Below are 22392 nucleotides of genomic sequence, written 5' to 3'. Positions count from 1 at the left end.
TATCATTGTTGACGGAAACAAACATGTTTCCTGGACAGCAGGAAGTGCCTTTTTTTCTAGGTTGACTCGGGTTCTGCAGCATTATGGTTATTAGAATGTCATCAGAAATTCTCCTGTAACCTTTAGTTATAAATGTTAAACAGGTATAGTCATTTTTAGTTGGAACAACATTATCCAGTGAAATTCTGATAATCAGGCTCATTCAGGACTTTGGTGGCCGCAGATTTGCTGATTTTTCTGGCCTGTTGGATGGTACTCTTATTAATATCCCCACGCAATTTTTTGGTGGTGATGCACAATATTATAGCCTCCCAGTTAAAGAGAGGACTAGAAATTGGATCATCATCAGATTAAAGACTGGCTGGAAATGGGGACCTTTGTGAGTCAAGAATGTTTAATTGGCATATCTACCAGCAACGGAACAATGACATTCTTACTTGCAGCAGGACAACAGGCCTGTAAACACAATACACATCGATAATATATACTAAACTAAAACTCAATAAATTAATATACACAATAAATGAATACCCCCACATAATATCCCCATAATAATTAAGCCAGTTAGAAGGTCTTATTAATATGGCAAAAACTGTGTTGACATAGCTTCTGAATTTTCTTCGACTAATACTTTGAGTCTGATTTTTCACTCAAAGTTTTCACTCAAATTTTTCACGCTTCATATGATATAAACCTCATTCAGAATAGATAATCATTCTCCATTTGTCTCTTCCATTTAGATGCTCCTATCATCTTGCAACTATCTTTTCTAACTAAATGTACATTCCTATTTTACCTCCTTTTATTCTGAGCTGTTTTAAAGAAATGAATTCAGGATTATACCCAGAATGTAATGTTTGTTCTAATGAGGTGATATTTATGAATATGATGGTGACAAAGCCTCGGATATATTTTTGGTTATTCCACCAGAGGTGCCGCATCATTGGCAGCCCCGCCAACAGTCTGTTTGTTTTTCGTCTTTTAAAGTTTTTTTTAGTGTGTGTTAAAAGTTTGTGTAAATGTTCTCCGTTTTGTTTTATGGGGGGAGGGAGAAACTTTTTTTCAGTTTCTCTCCTTGCCGGAGATGCGATTATTTTCCGGATCGTATCTCCGGTCACTGCGGCCTACCATCGATGGAGCTGGAGGCCTCCTCGGACTGACCTTGAGCCCCACCGTGGGGCGTGGACTTAACATCAGAGCCGATCCCTTGCCTGGGATCGCTCCAACCGCGGCCTGCGGACACCATCAAGAGCTTGCAGTCTGAGGAGTGGCTAGTCGGGAACTCCAACGACGCAAAGGTTCGACCAGCCCCGACCCGGGCTCCGATCGCCGGCACGGTGGAGCTGACATCCCCCCGATGCAGGTGCTGATCGCCCCTAGGCGGAGGGCTCGAGGCCAATGAAGGGAAGAGATTTGAACTTTTTTTTCACCTTCCATCACAGTGAGGAATGTGGAGGAGTCACTGTGGTGGATGTTTAGGTTAAAATGTGATTTGTGTGTTCCGTTGCTTTTTATTTGTATGACTGACTTGGCAAATGAAATTCCTCGTATGATGCAAAACATACTTGGCTAATAAAGTATTATTGTGATTGTGATTGTGAAAATGTAAAAATGGGCATTAATAAAGCAAACATATTAAACATTTGGCTTCAGTTGATAAGTATGAATACCCACATTTGCGTGGAGCTGCCAGAACAGTTCAACCTGCCCCATTAAATGGAATGGGAGAGTGGTAACAGGTGCCAGAGAGTGTGGACATCATTGATGAGTTGAAAGGGAGCACAGGATCCAGGGAACCTGCAATGTAGCATGGTAAATATTACCTGGTGCGCCAGACACCGAGTTATCAAAGGGTAATAGAGTATCAGAGTTTTACTATACTTGGCTGGATTGGTTATAATTGACATGTAAGATGGAGCTCAGTTTCAGAATTGCGTTGTCAGATTACATTCAGTCAATTGGTATTTCCATTACTGACTGACTCTATTAAGTTCTATGGTATCAGTGAGAAAGCTTCTGACTAAATTGTTCAAGATTGTTGTGCAGTAAATCAGTATTGATCAATTTCAATGTGGCTTGTCTTGCATTCATATAATCTTGAATGCTTTGTGCTCCAGTGGCCAATTTTGTTAGTTCAATCAGCTATATTTATATCTTTTTCTAGTTTCATTATTTTGGCAAAATATTTACTCCATCATGCAAATTAATATTGAGACTGTCTTATTAATATGGCAAATACTGTGTTGGTATCTTCTGAATGTTTTTAGTTTAATCTTTTGAGTCTAATTCTTCACTTCAGATGATATAAAACGCATCCAGAATAGACTCGACCGCATGTATTAATTCTCCTCCATCGAGAAGCTCCTATCATTTTTTTTTCTCCACTTTTATTCTGAACTTTTTGAAAGAAATGTAGCTAATTCAGGATTATACACAGGCTTTATTTTTGTTGTAATTAGGTGATATTTATGCGTGTGATAGTGACAAAGCCTTGGGTTTATTTTAGCTAAAGGGTGAAACCAGGTATTAATAAAGCAGGCGTATAAAAAAAATGCCAAAGCAAAGTAAACCCATTCATTAAGCATCAATTGAATTTGCCTGGAATTGCCATCTAACCAACTATGGCTATTTGATTTTGCCATGTTATAGGAACACTAAAGCCTAATTTTTTATAGAAACACATAGAAACATAGAAAATAGGTACAGGAGTAGGCCATCTGGCCCTTCGAGCCAGCACCACCATTCAATATGATCATGGCTGATCATCCAAAATCAGTACTTCATTCCTGCTTTTTCCCCATATCCATTGATTCCTTTAGCCCTAGGAGCTAAATCTAACTATCTCTTGAAAACCTATAGCCTAAGGTTTGACGGCTAAAGAGAAAACAGAACTGAGTTGAAGTTCAAGAATTTGTACATGCTAGAGATTTATAAAAGCACCCAAATATTTTTCTACTTTTAGAATCCTGGTGAGGGAAAATCTTTCTTGACCAGACATGTTCATGTGTTAAATGCTGCTTTTATATTTAAGTACAAACTTGGCAATTGAATGTAAAATGAGGCTGATGATTTTCATAGCATTTGATCCATGGAAGTTACTTTTCATTGTATAATATTCTGCCTTTATTCCCATCATAATTCAACAGCTACGTAACAATCTCACAGGAACTCTTCACAAGTTTCCATCACACTTACCACAACATGAAGAAACAGAGGAGGAGGAAGAAGCTGAAGTGGTTCTTGCAATGTATGATTTTGAAGCATTGGAAGCTCACGATTTAAGTCTAGTTAAGGGAGAAGAATATGAGCTTCTAACAAAATCTGATGTAAATTGGTGGAGAGCAAAAGATAAAAATGGGTAAGTGTCTTCTAGTGGCTCTTATAACTTGAACCCAGTGTATTTTGAATGTAGGATGTGACTTGAACGTAACAGTTCTACATTTAAATGTTAATTTATATGGTTCCATTCCCATTATAAAACTGTTTAGCATTATATACATTTCTAGTGTTCATCTATACCTGAACCATTCTGAGTTTACAAGTTTTTTTGGGAGAGTAGGTTCCAGAATTCAATATCTGTGTTATTTTATTTTTGCTAAGTTTAGTTTAGAGAGATACAGCATGGAAACGGGTGCTTTGGTGTATCTAGTCCACGCTGACCATTGACCACATGTTCACGCTAGGTTCATATTATCCCAATTTCACATCCATTCCCTACATATTAGGAGGAAGTTTTACAAAAGCCAATTAACCTACAAACCCTCACTTCTTTAAGATGTTGGAGGAAACTGGAGCACCCAGAGCACCCAGAGGACCCAGAGCACCCAGAGGAAAACCATGTCAGGTCGCAGCGAGTCCGGCACTCCAATACACCTGGACGATTTCCGACACTTCCCTACCATTCCTTGACCTCACCATCTCCATCGCAGGGGACAGACTCCTGACCGACATACATTACAAACCCACTGACTCACATGGCTATCTGGACTACACGTCTTCCCACCCTGCCCCCTGTAAAGACTCCATCCCCTACTTCCAATTCCTCCGCCTACGCCGCATCTGTTCCCAGGATGAGACATTCCATACCAGGGCATCGGAAATGTCCTCGTTCTTCAGGGAACGGGGATTCCCCTCCGCCACCATAGATGAGGCTCACACCAGGGTCTCATCCATACCCCGTAACACTGCTCTCTCTCCCCATCCCCGCACTCGCAACAAGGGCAGAGTCCCTCTGGTCCTCACCTTTCACCCCACCAGCCGGCAAATACAACACATAATTCTCTGCCATTTCCGCCACCTCCAACGTGACCCCACCACTCGCCACATCTTCCCATCTCCCCCCATGTCTGCCTTCCGCAAAGACCGCTCCCTCCGCAACTCCCTCGTCAATTCTTCCCTTCCCTCCCGCACCACCCCCTCCCCGGGCACTTTCCGTTGCAACCGCAAGAAATGCAACACCTGTCCCTTCACCTCCCCCCTCGACTCCATTCAAGGACCCCAGCAGTCGTTCCAGATGCGACAAAGGTTCACCTGTATCTCCTCCAACCTCATCTACTGCATCCGCTGCTCTAGATGTCAGCTGATTTACATCGGGGAGACCAAGCGTAGGTTGGGCGATCGTTTCGCCGAACACCTCCGCTCAGTCCGCAATAACCTACCTGAACTCCCGGTGGCTCAGCACTTCAACTCCCCCTCCCATTCCCAATCCGACCTCTCTGTCCTGGGTCTCCTCCATTGCCAGAGTGAGCAACAGCGGAAATTGGAGGAACAGCACCTCATATTCCGTCTGGGGACCTTGCGTCCGTATGGCATTAACATTGAATTCTCCCAATTTTGCTAGCCCTTGCTGTCTCCTCCCCTTCCTTAACCCTGTAGCTGTCTCCTCCCACCCTCCCATCCGCCCGCCCTCGGGCTCCTCCTCCTCCTCCCCTTCTCTTTCTTTCTCCCCCCCCCCCACCCCCCATCAGTCTGAAGAAGGGTTTCGGCCCGAAACGTCGCCTATTTCCTTTGCTCCATAGATGCTGCTGCACCCGCTGAGTTTCCCCAGCAATTTTGTGCACCTGCCACATGGGCAGTACCTGAAGTCAGGATTGAATTTTGGTCTCTGACAGTGAGGCAACAGCTCTACCACCAGTGCCACCGTGCCACTTAAATTTACCATTGTGCAATAGTTTTAAAGAGGTACAGTGTTGTTGAAAATTGGGATGACCCAGGATGGAATAATTTAGCGTGTAACGGTGGGTGGCTTAGTGTCCATCAGGGTGCTTGTTCTTTTTTTTTTGGCAGAAGATTCATCCACTACAGTATTTACTTTCTGACAAATATCTTTTGCAAATAATGTTAACATTTACACAGTGGCTGTAATCATCGAGATCCTCTGTGGCCTCCTGCATTCTGCTACCCAGGTTTCTTGTGAGCACTCTCCCAGAACCCTCTTTCATGGCTTGTGGATCCATTGATGGCACAGTGAAATGTGATCACCATACAGCCATACACTTAAATAAAGAACACAACACACGATAGATTTAAACATAAAACATCCCAACACAGCAGAATCAAAAGTTTCCCACTGTGATGGAAGGCACCAAAGTCAGTCTCTTCCTCAATGTTCACCCGTGGTTGGGGCCTCCGGAGCCCTCCGCAGTTGCCTCTATGGGCAGCCCGCCGCTCAGGCCCGCTCGCCGGGATGTTGGCTCTCCGATGTCGGGGCTGGAGGCCAACCTCAGCTGCTTGGACCTCCAAAACGGCTGCTTCCCACCGGAGTCCGCAGCTCCCGACGTCCCCAGGCCGCGCCGGGCGGAGACTCGCCCTGGCGGCCCTCGGCAAAGGGCCCCGGGGACTCCGCGATGTCGGTCAGCGCCGCCCGCGCTGGGAGATCCGTGAACCACAGCTCCGCGATGTCGGAGCAGCGGGACCAACGCTCCGGAGCTCCAAACGGCGATCCAAGTAGTTATCGCCCGCTCCGCGTTGAATCCAGCACCGCGCCGCTGCCGAAGCTCTGGTCTGGTCCCCAGTCTCCGGTAGAAAAGGCCGCTCCGATCCAGCTGGTGGGCCCCGAGGTGGGGGGGGGGGGGGCGAGGGCGCGACTCGGAGAAATAGTCGCATCCTCGCCAGGAAGCGACTGGGAAGCGGTTTCCCCCTTATCCCTCCCCCCCCATAGAAAAACGAAAGAATCCACAAAACAAAACTGTTAGACAAACTAAAATTAAAAAAAGATAGAAAAAAACAGACAGGCTGTAGGTAGAGGCGCCTTCAATGCAGCGCCCCTAGTGGTGATCATTTGCACTTCTAGCTTCAATGCTGTTTTACTGTGATTATAGATTAAATCAACCTCTTGGCTATAGTGTACTTGCTTATTGCAAGATCATTGATTCAGATTTAGAAATTAATTTTGTAATGGAAATAACAGTGCTGATTGTTATTTATGTGGAAATTGGATAACCTATTCTGGTGACTACAAATGAATGATTATAGTATAGAAATAAGGAGGTTGCACTCTGAGGTGCTGTTTTGCCAAACAATTGTAAAATAAAACCATATTGCTATCAAACTCTCCATGGAAGCACATTATGATAACGAGCTGAATTCCTGTTAGGAAAGGGGATACAGTAACTAGTTCTAAAATTAAAGATAGCTGTAGAGGCAAAGTTTGGAACTACATAAGATCTGATCCTATAAAAACATGTTTCATCACACATGTCATTTGACAGACTGATACCATCCTTTCTGCAAAACGGCACAACCACATTTGTGAAAGAACGCTTCTGACTGAAATGGTGTGCATTTTTCTTTCTTGTGCATCTGCTTATGTTAATGGTACTTTCTTGATAAGGATCCCAATACAGTGCTGATATAACCATATAACCATATAACAATTACAGCACGGAAACAGGCCATCTCGGCCCTACAAGTCCGTGCCGAACAACTTTTTTCCCTTAGTCCCACCTGCCTGCACTCATACCATAACCCTCCATTCCCTTCTCATCCATATGCCTATCCAATTTATTTTTAAATGATACCAACGAACCTGCCGCCACCACTTCCACTGGAAGCTCATTCCACACCGCTACCACTCTCTGAGTAAAGAAGTTCCCCCTCATGTTACCCCTAAACTTCTGTCCCTTAATTCTGAAGTCATGTCCTCTTGTTTGAATCTTCCCTATTCTCAAAGGGAAAAGCTTGATCACATCAACTCTGTCTATCCCTCTCATCATTTTAAAGACCTCTATCAAGTCCCCCCTTAACCTTCTGCGCTCCAGAGAATAAAGACCTAACTTATTCAACCTATCTCTGTAACTTAGTTGTTGAAACCCAGGCAACATTCTAGTAAATCTCCTCTGTACTCTCTCTATTTTGTTGACATCCTTCCTATAATTGGGCGACCAAAATTGTACACCATACTCCAGATTTGGTCTCACCAATGCCTTGTACAATTTTAACATTACATCCCAGCTTCTATACTCAATGCTCTGATTTATAAAGGCTAGCATACCAAAAGCTTTCTTTACCACCCTATCTATATGAGATTCCACCTTCAAGGAACTATGCACGGTTATTCCCAGATCCCTCTGTTCAACTGTATTCTTCAATTCCCTACCATTTATCATGTACGTCCTATTTTGATTTGTCCTGCCAAGGTGTAACACCTCACATTTATCAGCATTAAACTCCATCTGCCATCTTTCAGCCCATTTTTCCAAATGGCCTAAATCACTCTGTAGACTTTGGAAATCCTCTTCGTTATCCACAACACCCCCTATCTTGGTATCATCTGCATACTTACTAATCCAATTTACCACCCCTTCATCCAGATCATTGATGTACATGACAAACAACAAAGGACCCAACACAGATCCCTGAGGCACCCCACTAGTCACCTGCCTCCAACCTGACAAACAGCCATCCACCATTACCCTCTGGCTTCTTCCATTCAGCCACTGCTGAATCCATCTTGCTATTCCTGCATTTATACCCAACAGTTTAACCTTCTTAACCAACCTTCCATAAGGAACCTTGTCAAAGGCCTTACTAAAGTCCATTTAGACAACATCCACTGCTTTACCCTCGTCAATTTCCCTAGTAACCTCTTCAAAAAATTCAAGAAGATTAGTCAAACATGACCTTCCAGGCACAAATCCATGTTGACTGTTCCTAATCAGACCCTGTTTATCCAGATGCTTATATATATTATCTCTAAGTATCTTTTCCATTAATTTGCCCACCACTGAAGTCAAACTAACAGGTCTATAATTGCTAGGTTTACTCTTAGAACCCTTTTTAAACAATGGAACAACATGCGCAGTACGCCAATCCTCGGGGACTATTCCCGTTTCTAATGACATTTGAAATATTTCTGTCATAGCCCTGGCTATTTCTAGTATGAACTAATTATGGTACTGTATTCACATGGAATCAAGTTGAAATCACAACATTTAATCTTGGGTTAGCGATATAAAAGAGTATAATGAGGACACTAAGTCAAAAAGACCAATTATAAAATCTTGGGTTTATTCACACAGTCAGTTGAAATCAACAGTTGATACATTTTGCATCGAATGTCTTTAATTTTATAAGAACGTGGACAGTACTATCCATACGCAACTAACATTAAAAAAGGAAGGCATTTGAAGAATGTACAATTTTAGAATTCTGCAGTTTACAATTTCAGACTGGTAGTATAAAGCAGAAAACTGCAGTATAAGTAAATAGTAATGGTACATGTATCATTAGAATCATTGCATATATTTTTTCCTTAATAGATTTGAGGGCTACATTCCAAGCAACTATGTAACTGAGAAGAAATCCAGCAATTTGGAAAAATATGAGTAAGTCCTGCAGTCTTCTACAGTCATGTAGAATTTTAATGCTTTATGTTAAATTATTGTAAGATTTGACTCGGGATATGTGGGGTGAAATTACCAGGCCTTGGGCTTGTAATATATGATGACAAGGAAACAGTGGAGACTGTACAAAGAGCAGAATAAGATCATCAGCCTGAAGAAGGGTCTTGACCTGAAACGTCACCCATTCCTTCTCTCCAGAGATGCTGCCTGTCCCGCTGAGTTACTCCAGCATTTTGTGTCTAAGAACAAGATACGTTGGGTGAATGGTCCAAATTTCAGGATGATGTGTAGACACCAGTGCTCCAACTGAACCTTGGCAAGAAATATACAGTGTCTACCAGGGCATCCTCACTGAGACCTGTTTCAGTGCAAATATCTCCATCCGAGCGAGGCCCACTAATTCCATGCTGGCCATCGGTCAATCATATACATTAATCCTATTATGTATATATTCCTATCGTTTTATTCTCCCTACATTCTCATCAACTTTTCTAGATTCTACAACTTGTATATAGACTGGGGTCAATTTATAATACAGTTAGCTTACCAACCTGCGTGCCTTTGGGATGTAATAGGAAAACAGAGCTCCTGGATAAAACCCAAACTGTTGATACATTTTGCATTTCTCACAGAGAGAAAGTGCAAATGACACACAGACTACACTGAGGATAGGGTTGATTCCAGACATTCTAAGGCAGCAGCTGTAGTAGTTGTGCTCGTATCCTGTACCTTTGAATTTCAGGTTTACTCCATTTAATGATATCCCTATTACCCACTCCATTCATTACATTTTCTACATGTGACTTCCTTCAGATAGAGCATGCTGACACTCCTTCGTCATTTTCTATGTACCTGGTCACCACTTCATGGGAAATGGATTGTTGCATTTTTTAGTTCCCCAATTCCTGTTTCCTTTCTCAATAACAGTGCTACACATATTCCCTTACAGAGAAAATACATGAAAATCAACTACCAGAGTCAGACATGCAGCACAGTAACAGGCCTAAGGCCCAACTCATCTACGCTGACCATGATACCCATCTAATCTAGTCCCATTTGCCCAATTTTGGCCCATAACCCTCTAAAACTTTACTATCCATGTACCTGTCCAAATGTCTTTTAAATGCTGTTACTGCACCCGCCTTAAACTTTATCTGGCAGTTCATTCAATATCTGCACATTCTCTGTGTGGAGGTGTTGCCCCTCAATTCCCTTTGAAATTGTTCCCCCCACAGCTTAAACGCACGCCCTCTAATTTTTTACTCATCTTACCTGTGAAAAATAATGTGTATTCACCTCTGGTCCTTCACGGACACTTTCACTGAAGTATGCATTTGCAGTCCTAGATCCTGCTGTTCCCTAACATTCCCCTGGGCCCTATTCTTCACTATGAAAGTCCTACCTTAGTTTGTCTTCCCAAAACGTAGCACCTTAGACTTATCTGAATTAGACACCATTTGTCAATCTTCAACCTACTTACCTGGTTGCTCTAGATCCTGATGTAATCTTTGACGACCTTCTTCAATGTGTATGAAACCACCTACTTCAGCATCATCTGCAAACTTACCAACCTGGGGACTGGACTTTGTGCCTTCCCTCATGGTGGGAGCCATTGTGGGGGGATAAGACTCTCATTGGTGTTATGTCTGTATTTTTTGTGTGCTGCAAAATGGCAAAAAGCATTTCACTTCACTACACCTGGGTGAATGTGACTAATAAAATACCTTTGATACCTTTGAACCTCAGGATGTATATTCCAATCCAACTTATATAAATGACAAACAACAATGAGCCCAGTACCCATCCTTGAGACAATAAAGGATCTATCTATCTATCTATCTATCTACACCACTAGTCACAGGCCTCCAGTCAGAAAAAGAAAACCTTCCACCACTGCCCTCTGCCTTTTGCCATATAGCCAATTATGTTTCTAATTAGTCGCTCTTCCTGGATCATAGAAACATAGAAAAATAGGTGCATGAGGAGGCCATTCGGCCCTTCGAGCCAGCACCGCCATTCAATATGATCATGGGTGATCATCTAAAATCAGTGCCCCCCGCACGTGCTTTTTCCCCATATCCCTTGATTCCTTTAACCCTGAGAGCAAAATCTATCTCTCTGCAATCTAACCTTCCAGACTAGCCCACCATGCAGAACATTATCAAATACCTTGCTGTAGTCTATGCAGACAACATTTACTGCCTTGACCTCATCAGTCCCCTTGATTGGTTCAAAATAGCCAGAATAGATTTGTGAGACATGGTTTCCAAAGTTCAAAACTGTGCTGCCTATCCTTAATCAGTCCTTGTCTATCCAAATGCTGGTAGATGCTGTCCCCCTTAATCCGCTCCAGTAACTTACCCACCACTGATATCAAGCTCAGTAGCCTGTGGTTCCTGGCTTGTCCTTGAAGACCTTTGAAAATAACAGTACAATATTAGCCAGCCTCCCGTCTTGAGGAACTTCAGATGTAGCTAAAAATCATGTTTTTATAAAAATCATAAAATATCTTAGCAAAGGGCTCCACAACTCTTCCCTAAGTTTCCACAAGACCTGTGGATGCAATTTGTTGGGCCCTGGGGCACTGGGGATTTATCCAACTTGATATGCTTTAAGTGCAGGTTCCTAAAATCAGTCGGCCTTGCCCTTCACCCTAACGTGAACATGATGTCTCTGATCTCCTGCTATCGCATTTTTAAAAGCCTCCCTTGACCTGCAAACAGTCTCACGCAATTGACCTCTGCAGGTTTCTGCCTGTGCCTTCAAAATTGGCCTTGCCCCAATTTAGGACCTGGACTTTGCACCAGTCCTACCTTTCTCCATAACTATTTCAGTTTAGTTTATCTGTTCAGTTTAGTTTATTGTCACTTGTAACAAGGCACAGTGTAAAGCTTTTGTTGCGTACTAACCAGTCAGCAGATAGACAATACATGATTAAAAATCGAGCCATTTACAGTGTATACACTGATAAGGGAATAACATTTAATGCAAGGTAAAGGCAGCAAAGTCCGATCGAGAATAGTCCGAAGGTCACTAAAGAGGTAGATAGTAGTTCAGCACTGCTCTCTGGTTGTGGTAGGATGATTGTAAATCTAATCTAATTATGGTCACTGGTCCCAGAGTGCACCCGGCCTGACAATACAGCCACTTGCCCAACTTTTTACCCTGAGAGGAAGTCCTAAGAGCAATCTTTCAATTCCATCAGACAATCTAAAACACGTGGAGATTTTGACGCACCAGCACCATTTTGTTTTGAGAAGCATTGTAAGAATTTGCTATTATTTAATCCATCCTTGGGGTATTCTAAAACCATACGGCAAATGATCATACAGTTGGTTTCCATAGGCTGCAATGACATAAATAACTGCTTACCTAAAATGCTGTGGAGGTAGACAAAAAATGCTGGAGAAACTCAGCGGGTGAGGCAGCATCTATGGAGAGAAGGAATCTGAAGAAGGGTCTCGATCCGAAATGTCACCTATTCCTTCTCTCCATAGATGCTGCTTCACCCGCTGAGTTTCTCCAGCATTTTTGTTTACCTTCGATTTTTCCAGCATCTGCAGTTCCTTCTTAAACATAATGCTGTGGATGTAATTTACTGAAAACTATGCAATTCTCTGATTTGTTTTTGTTTGTTTAGGTGGTATTGCAAAAATGTTAATAGAAGTAAAGCAGAGTGTTTACTGAGATCTGAGGTAATGGTGACATTATTTACAAAGAAGTTACACATTAATGTAGTATTCAAATAAATGGAAAAGTTGGATAAACTAGATTATTGATAACACCAACACAGAAAGCGCACAACATATGAGGCTATGTTTTAATATTTATGCTTAACAATATCTTGAGCAAAGAGTCAACTGCATGTAGTTAACAATAATTTCAGTGCTATAACTAAGTCTGTTGCATTTATAAAATGCTCTATACTTTATTGAAATTAATTGTGTTAAGTCATAGAGCTACATGCAACACAAGTTCAATTACAATTTGGGATGTTCTTGTTTGAAAAACCTTAGGCAAAATTTCATTAAGGTCATCTTGAATTATTTGAATTGATCCATTTCATAATCACTGCACATGTGGATGAATTGTAATTTCCTTTGGTTTGAAAAGAGCAGCATCAATTGCCAGCATCTGCATGCTTCTGATAACCCTTATTCCATCTCTCGTTTGATTGATCGTAGGCCGAACGTCTTCACAATAAAACATTAGAAAGTCATTTATTGATACAGTGCCAAGGTAGGGTCACCTAGTGTAAGCTATATGCAGGCCATATCGGGAGCACAGAACGCCGCAGATGAGGTTAGAGAAGGTACATGTGAATCTCTGTCTCACATGTAAGGGCTGCTGGAGTCGCTGGGTAGATGTGAAGGAGGAGGCGCAGAGACAGGTGATACATCTCCTGCGGTTGCAGGGAAAGTGCTTTGGGAAGAGATGGTTTGGGTGGGAAGGGATGTGAACCAAGGAGTTGCGACCATGGTCTCAACTGAAACACGGTTTACCTTGGCAAATCCAGAAAAGGTCTGGATATAAGATCACCCATTTCTGAGTGTGATGTGTATAAATCTCATCACTTAGTAATGTGCACCTTTAAATTTTCAGTGCATCTTTAAGTTTCATCAGCAAACAAGGCCTCAGTTGCTCAGTTGGTGAATTCTTCATATGAGTGCCAGATGGCTTTTAAAATGACGTTTTTGTCATTCTGTAGCATTGCTTTTATTGTTTAGGTGATCTTTTCAAATGTTTTGAATTTTCTCTCAAAATATCCTAGAATAGAACACTTGCAATCTAAGTTCTCAGTGACTTTTCAGTCGGTGAAGAACTTTCGAAGTGTAATTAGCATTGTAATGTAAAGCATACAATAAAAGTTTTGCCGCAATAAGATCTGTTTTCCTGGTGTTCATTGACAGTTAAATGTTGGTCAGGAGGCAAGGGACAGGAAACATTAACTTTGTTTCTCTCAAGAGATATTGCCTGACATAATGTACATTTCCATAATTTTATGCTTTTATTAAAACAAGTTATCTCTCGGCTGTTAATAATGGTGTGGTCTTTTATGCCAAACTCAGAAGATTGGCAGTGTCAGTTCAACATCTCAATTGAAATATGGAATCTCTAATTAGAAGTACTTTATTGAAATGCTGGGATATGTGATTTATGAAAGAAATCGAGCCCATAACTTTCTGATAGTGGGTATGCCATCCCAAACCCACAATATAAAAGAAAAGTACCTCTAAAATATCAGTTTATTCATTAAAAAATGTATTAATATGAAGGAATCTGAGGGAAAATCAATTACTGATTTTTATATTTTGTTCCAGTTACTTTGACAGGAAATTACTTTGCGAAGGTTTAAATATTTATTTATTTTACAGGACAAAGAGGGAGGATTTTTGGTGAGAGATTCCAGCCAACCAGGGATGTATACTGTGTCTCTTTACACTAAATTTGGAGGGTGAGCATATACTGCTTCTACTTCAATAATCCTTTTCCCTCTTCACCAGATGGGCATGGACTGGCTGTCGGAAGGCCTACAGATGGCATTGGCCAGCCAGACGGGTTTGATTCTCCACCCAGGATTTGGGGTTATCTGATTAAATTCTGCTATATACATTTTTTCATCCATACAAACCTAAAATGAGAGATGCTATTATAGAATTGAAGGAGGTAGCTTAATTCTATCATGCTTCCATTATTTTACTCCTGGAAAATTACAGAAGTAAACAGCTTGCGCTATTGAGAATTGAATGCATGATTTGTGCAGTACGTTTGATTTGCATTCATTTGTGATTCAGAGTTTAGAAGAAAACCATATGATCTAATACAATGAATATCTCCCAAAATGGTAGAAACAAAGAACTGGGGATGCTGGTTGATTCACAAAAAGACACAAAGTGCTGGAGTAACTCAGCAGGTCGAGCAGCCTGACTTGCTGAGTTACTCCAGCACTTTGTATCCTTTCCAAAAGTGATGTTTATGGCTCTGCTTGTATCATTGAGCTAATGTGTGTCCACAAATTTTCTGCAGATGATACAACAGAAACATTTAATTTACATTTTTCCTGCAATGTAAGCAGCCCCAAGTGTTTCAAGGAGCAAAATGAGACGGAGGAAGAGATGGCCAGAAGGTGATCAAAGGCTTGGAAAATGTCATATCTGAAATTCAGTTCTGTTTAGTTTAGTTTATTGTCACTTGTACTGAGGTGCAGTGAAAAGCTTTTGTTGCATGCTATCCAGTCATCGGAAAGACAACACATGATTTCAATCGAGCCATTGACAGTGTAGAGATTTAGTGTTGGGCAATTGTAATATGTGATTGTAGATCTGCTTTTGCAGCTAGCGTGCAAATAGTTACCTTGGTTGGGCGCTGGCTTGGAAGCATAAAATTACTGGAAAAACAAAATTTTCAATTATTTGCATTACTTTGCTACATCAAAAAGAAACTTTGAGGATAGCTTGAGTTACTAATTCTGGGATTCTCATGTCAGATGGTGGTGAATCTTTGGCAGTTGGGGTTGAGGACCCTTGAGTTGAGGCCAATGATCGTGTCAATTTCAATATTCCTCAATCTTATTAGAAGGTGGTCGGAACTCAAGGGGCTGCCAAGCATACTCCATCTATTTCTTGTGTTCTTTAGTTATACCTCTGATGGCTAAATCTTTAGCAATGTTGATTGGTAAAAGTACTCCATATTGATATTGTGCAATATCTATGATATTTTCATATACTCGCAGATTTCAGCAAATATTCGTATCCAAGATTTAATATTTTTCTACAGAGGATTATATGAAGTTGGCTAATGCAGATATTTAAAGATATTCTTGACTTAATTAAGAAAAAAATGGACAAGTTGCATCTCCTGTTAATCTTTTGTTTCAGTAGCAGAGCAAGTTTGAATTTTTTAAATATATTTTAACTGATGTTGAAGATTTTGAAAATAGAACTGTTGGGAAGCTGAGTTTTGATTTTAACTGCACTTCTAGAATTAATTAGAAACATAGAAACATAGAAAATAGGTGCAGGAGGAGGCCATTCTGCATGCAGGATGAATAAGGTGTCCAGAAGTAAGGAGAATGATAGTGAATAAATTAGCATTAGGAAATAGAGAAAACATTCTATGGGCATATGAGGCATGTGATGAGAGGTACCGAGGAAAGCGTTGCAATCATTGGGATCTCTTCTTCTTGCTCATGGCGTGCACAGCCTAAAATTGTAGGACAACTTGTTCTATTTGATCTTATATGATTGTGCACGCCAGGTTGATTGCATTCGTTGAAACAGGGCGGACCACGTGAAGGTTGCAATCTCCCACCCCAATCATTGGGATCATGAGCTATGTTAAGCAGAGTGAAATGCAAGATTTCTGTTAGTATTTCATCCATGATCCCGATCAGGGCATTAAACCTAATGTGAGATTTCAGCCAGTTTCATGGGTTGATCACTTGACGATAAAGTGCACTGATGCCTCTGTCTATTTAGAAACTTGATTCAGCTAGTTCAAAGAAATTGCATTGATACATTTTAGGGAAAGTTTGGAAAGAATATAATTGAACTGGAATAAAAGAATACATTGAGATTGATGTCCTCAATTAAGTCTGGTGGAACATAAGTACTGGCATTGTCATGGAACCTGGAACTTGTATACCGAGGTTCTTCTGTTCCTCAATACTCCCTTGAACCCTATCATTCATTGTGTATTGTCCTTACCTTATTGGTTCTCCTAATATGCAGCGAGTTTTCCTAACATGGCGCCTACCTGCAGCGACATTTTGCCAGCGGCACAACAGAAAATCTTCAAATATAGTATTTCTGAGTTCATCTGTATCAAAGAATCTGCAGAAACCAACGTTGTAAGTAGCAAGCTGCTAACACATTTAAATACATTAGCGCTACTGCGAACTCTCGTAGATAGCGACGGTAAGGGAATCACCGAACGGAAGGGAATCCTTCCTGTACTGTACCTGTAAACACCGGGGAGGCCCTAATGGAGTCCGGAATCGAGGCCGTCGGGCAAGATCTCCCAGCAGCAAAGGAGCTAGAGGTGCCGACTGTATGGGAATTCCCCATCTCAGGGGAATCCCCGACCTCACGGAGACCCGTAAGTACTGTACCTGTAAACACCGAGGAGGGCTTCATGGAGTACGGAAATGTGGTAATCGAGCAGAACTACAAGTAAGACTGAAGTGTAGGGGATTTCGGCTCCCTCTCCCTACCATCCTACTGGCCAACGTGCAGTCACTAGAAAACAAACTTAAGGTCAAGGCTGCTTTACCAAAGGGAGCTGAGGGAATGCTCTGTGTTCTGTTTCACAGAGACATGGCTCACCCCCAGCACCCCAGACTCAGCGGTCCAGCCTGAAGGGTTCTCCATCCACCGTATGGACCGTACACTGGCATCTGGGAAAGGGAGAGGAGGGGGCGTCTGCCTCATGGTCAACTCTGCGTGGTGCTCAGACGTGGCAGTCCTATGCAACTCCTGCTCTCCGCACCTCGAACATCTGGCAGTGAAGTGTCATATCTTCTACCTACCGAGGGAATTCTCCATCATCCTGACCACGGTCTATGTCCCACCCCAGGCAGACGTCCGTCTGGCACTGGAGGAGCAGCACGTCGTGGTCAACAAGCAACAGACGGCTTACCCCGAGGCGTTTACCACCGTAGCCGGGGACCAACAAAGCCAACCTTAAGAAATCGCTCCCTAACTGTTTGGAGTCTGTAGACTGGGCAATGTTCAGGGACTTGGCAACGGACCTGAACGAATACGCCACAGTCGTCACAGACTTCATAAAGAAATGTGTGGAGGACTGCATCCCAACAAAAACCTTCTGAGTGTTTCCTAACCAGAAGCCTTGGATAAACCATGAGATTCGCATTCTTCTGAAGACCAGATCCCGGTCATTCAGGTCTGGAGATACAGAGGTCTACAAGAAGTCCAGATACAACTTTTGGCCATCAAAAAGGCCAAAAGGGACTTCTGCTCCAAGCTGGAGGATGAGACAGATGTTCGGCAGCTGTGGCGGGGTTTGAATGCAATCACATCCTACAAGGCGAAATCAGGAGGCAGCTCACATGTCAGCGTAGCATCACTCTCTGATGAGCTCAATGCGTTTTACGCACGTTTTGATAGGGAGAACACTAATGTTCCTTCCCGAGCCCTCATTCGCCGTGCTGGTATTTCGGTCACAGTCACAGAGGCTGACGTCAGAAGATCCTTCAGAGGGGTGAACCCTCGGAGAGTACCTGGACCTGATGGTATACGCAGGCGTGTTTTAAAAAGCTGTGCGGACCAACTGGCTGGAGTTTTTACGGACATTTTCAACCTCTCACTTCTGAGGTCTGAGGTTCCCTCCTGCTTTAAAAGGGCATCAATAATACCGGTGCCCAAGAAGAGCAAGGTGACATAGAAACATAGAAAATAGGTGCAGTAGGAGGCCATTTGGCCCTTCGAGCCAGCACCGCCATTCATTGTGATCATGGCTGATCGTCCCGTATCGATAACCCGTGCCTGCCTTCTCCCCATGTCCCTTGACTCCACTAGCCCCTAGAGCTCTATCTAATTCTCTCTTAAATCCATCCAGTGACTTGTCCTCCACTGCCCTCTGTGGCAGGGAATTCCATAAATTCACAACTCTCTGGGTGAAAAAGTTTTTTCTCACCTCAGTCTGAAATGGCCTCCCCTTTATTCTAAGACTGTGACCCCTGGTTCTGGACTCGCCCAACATTGGGAAAATTTTTCCTGCATCTAGCTTGTCCAGTCCTTTTATAATTTTATATGTTTCTATAAGATCACCCCTCATCCTTCTAAACTCCAGTGAATACAAGCCTAGTCTTTTCAATCTTTCCTCATATGACAGTCCCGCCATCCCAGGAATCAATCTCGTGAACCTACGCTGCACTGCCTCAATCACAAAGATGTCCTTCCTCAAATTAGGAGACGAAAACTGTACCCAATACTCCAGATGTGGTCTCACCAGAGCCCTATACAACTGCAGAAGGACCTCATTACTGCTATACTGCAATCCTCTTGTTATGAAGGCCAACATACCATTCACTGCCTGCACGCCAACTTTCAGTGACCGATGTACAAGGACGTCCAGGTCTCGCTGCACCTCCCCCTTACCTAACTTAACCCCATTGAGATAATAATCTGCCCCCTTGTTTTTGCCACCAAAGTGGATAACCTCACATTTATCTATAATTTACTGCATCTGACATGCATCTGCCCACTCACTCAACTTGTCCAGGTCACCCTGCAACCTCCTAACATCCTCTTCACAGTTCACACTGCCACGCAGCTTTGTGTCATCCGCAAACTTTCTAGTGTTGCTCCTAATTCCCTCTTCCGTATCATTAATATATATGGTAAACAGTTGCGGCCCCAACACCGAGCCTTGTGGCACTCCACTCGCCACTGCCTGCCATTCTGAAAAGGACCCGTTCACTCCTACTCTTTACTTCCGGTCTGCCAATCAATTTTCTATCCATGTCAACACCCTACCCCCAATACCATGTGCTCTAATTTTAATCACCGGTCTCCCTTGCAGGACCTTATCAAAGGCTTTCTGAAAGTCTAGATACACTACATCCACTGGCACCCCTTCATCCATTTTATTTGTCACATCCTCAAAAAATTCCAGAAGTTTAGTCAAACATGATTTCCCTTTCATAAATCCATGTTGACTTGGACTAATCATTTTACTGCTATCCAAATGCCCCATTATTACATAGAAACATAGAAATTAGGTGCAGGAGTAGGCCATTCGGCCCTTCGAGCCTGCACCGCCATTCAATATGATCATGGCTGATCATCCAACTCAGTATCCCGTACCTGCCTTCTCTCCATACCCTCTGATCCCCTTAGCCACAAGGGCCACATCTAACTCCCTCTTAAATATAGCCAATGAACTGGCCTCGACTACCCTCTGTGGCAGGGAGTTCCAGAGATTCACCACTCTCTGTGTGAAAAAGGTTCTTCTCATCTCGGTTTTAAAGGATTTCCCCCTTATCCTTAAGCTGTGACCCCTTGTCCTGGACTTCCCCAACATCGGGAGCAATCTTCCTGCATCTAGCCTGTCCAACCCCTTAAGAATTTTGTAAGTTTCTATAAGATCCCCTCTCAATCTCCTAAATTCTAGAGAGTATAAACCAAGTCTATCCAGTCTTTCTTCATAAGACAGTCCTGACATCCCAGGAATCAGTCTGGTGAACCTTCTCTGCACTCCCTCTATGGCAATAATGTCCTTCCTCAGATTTGGAGACCAAAACTGTACGCAATACTCCAGGTGTGGTCTCACCAAGACCCTGTACAACTGCAGTAGAACCTCCCTGCTCCTATACTCAAATCCTTTTGCTATGAAAGCTAACATACCATTCGCTTTCTTCACTGCCTGCTGCACCTGCATGCCCACTTTCAATGACTGGTGTACCATGACACCCAGGTCTCACTGCATCTCCCCTTTTCCTAGTCGGCCACCATTTAGATAATAGCCTGCTTTCCTGTTTTTGCCACCAAAATAGATAACCTCTTTAATAAAGATTACCTCTTTAATAATTGACTCCAGCATCTTTCCCACCACTGAAGTCAGGCTAGCTGGTCTGTTATTCCCTGTTTTCTCTCTCACTCTTTGAAAAGTGGGATAACATTAGCTATCCACCAATCCACAGGAACTGATCCTGGATCTATTGAACAATGGAAAATGATCACCAATGCGTCCACTATTTCTAGAGCCACCTCCATGAGGACCCTGGGATGCAGACCATCAGGCCCAGGGGATTTATCCTCCTTCAGTCCCATTAGCCTACCCAATACTATTTCTTGCCTAATGAAAATTTATTTCAGTTCCTCTACCCCCTTAGATCCTCTGTCCTCCAGTACATCTGGGAGATTGTTTGTGTCTTCCTTAGTGAAGACAGATCCGAAGTACCTATTCAACTCTTCTGCTATTTCCTTGTTGCCCATAATAATTTCACCCATGTCTGCCTTCAAGGGAACCACATTTGACTTTGCTACTCTTTTTTTCTTAACATATCTAAAGAAGCTTTTACTGTCATTCTTTATATTCCTGGCCAGCTTCCCTTCGTACTTCATCTTTTCAGCCCATATTGCCCGTTTTGTTTCCTTCTGTTGTCCTATGAAAGTTTCCCAATCCTCTGTCTTCCGGCTCCTCTTTGCTGTTGTACATCTTTTCGTTAGTTTTATTCAATCCCTAACTTCTCTTGTCAGCCACGGTTGCCTCCTACTCCCCTTAGAATCTTTCTTCCTTTTTGGAATTGTGAGATATATTGTTTGTGCTCACAATCACTACTCAGAGACTAAATCGTGGAAACAAGAAATGCTTTATTTGCGAGTCTGCAGAATCGGGTGCCTCTCCAAGTTGAGACACACCGAGCAAAGGAAAAACGTCTTGTTTTATACAATTCAGTATACAGTCTTTATTGATCGGACGCCTCCCCTTCTGACCCCTTCCAATCAGGGTACCGAGGTTCACAATCTTCCAACCCTCTCCTCCGTGCGTCATCAATCATTCCCTCTCCTCCCACATCATACATCGCATGTACATTTAAATTAGGTTCTTTGTCATGAGGGGCGTAAAGTTAATATTCATTTAACTTATTAAGCATGCGCAGTATCTGTGCCCTAACCTAATTAATTGCCTTTGACCTAAAGAATAGCTTCTGCGTTGTCAGCTACATTCCTTACCTCATCTTGTTATGGGACAATGTTATCAACAGCTCTGAAGGTCTGACTGTTTGTTCGAATCACAAGGTTGGTGTTTCCAGTTACTCAGCCCATCACAAGGTTGGTGACTACAACCGTTCGGCCCCTCACAATGGTGGTTTAATCATCTTATCCCTCACAGAATGAAATGATCCTGTGTCTTCCGGATTATGCCCAGAAATTCCTGCCATTGCTGTTCCACCATCATTCCTGCTAGGATCCCTTTCCAGTATACCTTGGCCAGCTCCCCTCTCATGCCTTCATAGTCCCCTTTGTTCAACTGCATCACTGACACTTCCGATTTAACCTTCTCCTTCTCAAATTGCAGATTAAAACTAATCATATTATGATCACTACCTCCAAGCGGTTCCTTCCCCTCGAGTTCTCTTATCATATCTGGTTCATTGGACAACACTAAATCCAGAATTGCCTTTTCTCTGGTCGGCTCCATTACAAGCTGCTCTAAGAATCCATCTTGGTGGCATTCTGCAAACTCTCTTTCTTGGGGTCTTGAACCAACCTGATTTTCCCAGTCTACCTGCATATTGAAATCCCCCATCACCACAGTGGCATTACCTTTGTTACATGCCAGTTTTAACTCCTGCTGCAACTTACACCATACATTTGGGCTACTATTTGGGGGTCTGTAGATAAGATTAATTAGTGTCTTCTTGCCTTTACAATTCCTCAACTCATTCCACAGTGACTCTACCTCGTCAGTCCCTATGTCTTCCCTCGCAAGGGACTGAATGCCATCCCTCACCAGCAGAGCTACCCCCCCTCCTCTGCCCACCTGCCTGTCCTTTCTATAAGATGTATAACCCTGAATATTA

The 22392-nt window shown here is 42.7% G+C and overlaps 1 protein-coding gene across 3 annotated transcripts in view; it reads left to right on the top strand.

Moving 5' to 3' along the window:
* Positions 1-22392, top strand: part of tec (tec protein tyrosine kinase) — a 117327-nt gene that overhangs the window by 74059 nt on the left and 20876 nt on the right. For all 3 annotated transcript variants that reach the window (XM_033028224.1, XM_033028216.1, XM_033028206.1), the window contains 4 exons: positions 3147-3358; positions 8760-8825; positions 12484-12538; positions 14219-14298. In XM_033028224.1, the coding sequence (XP_032884115.1) occupies positions 3147-3358; positions 8760-8825; positions 12484-12538; positions 14219-14298 (413 nt within the window). The remainder of the gene's footprint in view (positions 1-3146; positions 3359-8759; positions 8826-12483; positions 12539-14218; positions 14299-22392) is intronic.

The sequence above is a fragment of the Amblyraja radiata genome, chromosome 1, assembly GCF_010909765.2.
Source record: "Amblyraja radiata isolate CabotCenter1 chromosome 1, sAmbRad1.1.pri, whole genome shotgun sequence".
Taxonomy (NCBI): domain Eukaryota; kingdom Metazoa; phylum Chordata; class Chondrichthyes; order Rajiformes; family Rajidae; genus Amblyraja; species Amblyraja radiata.
The sequence above is the reverse complement of the archived record's forward strand: the minus strand, read 5'-3'. Positions and strand labels throughout refer to the sequence as shown.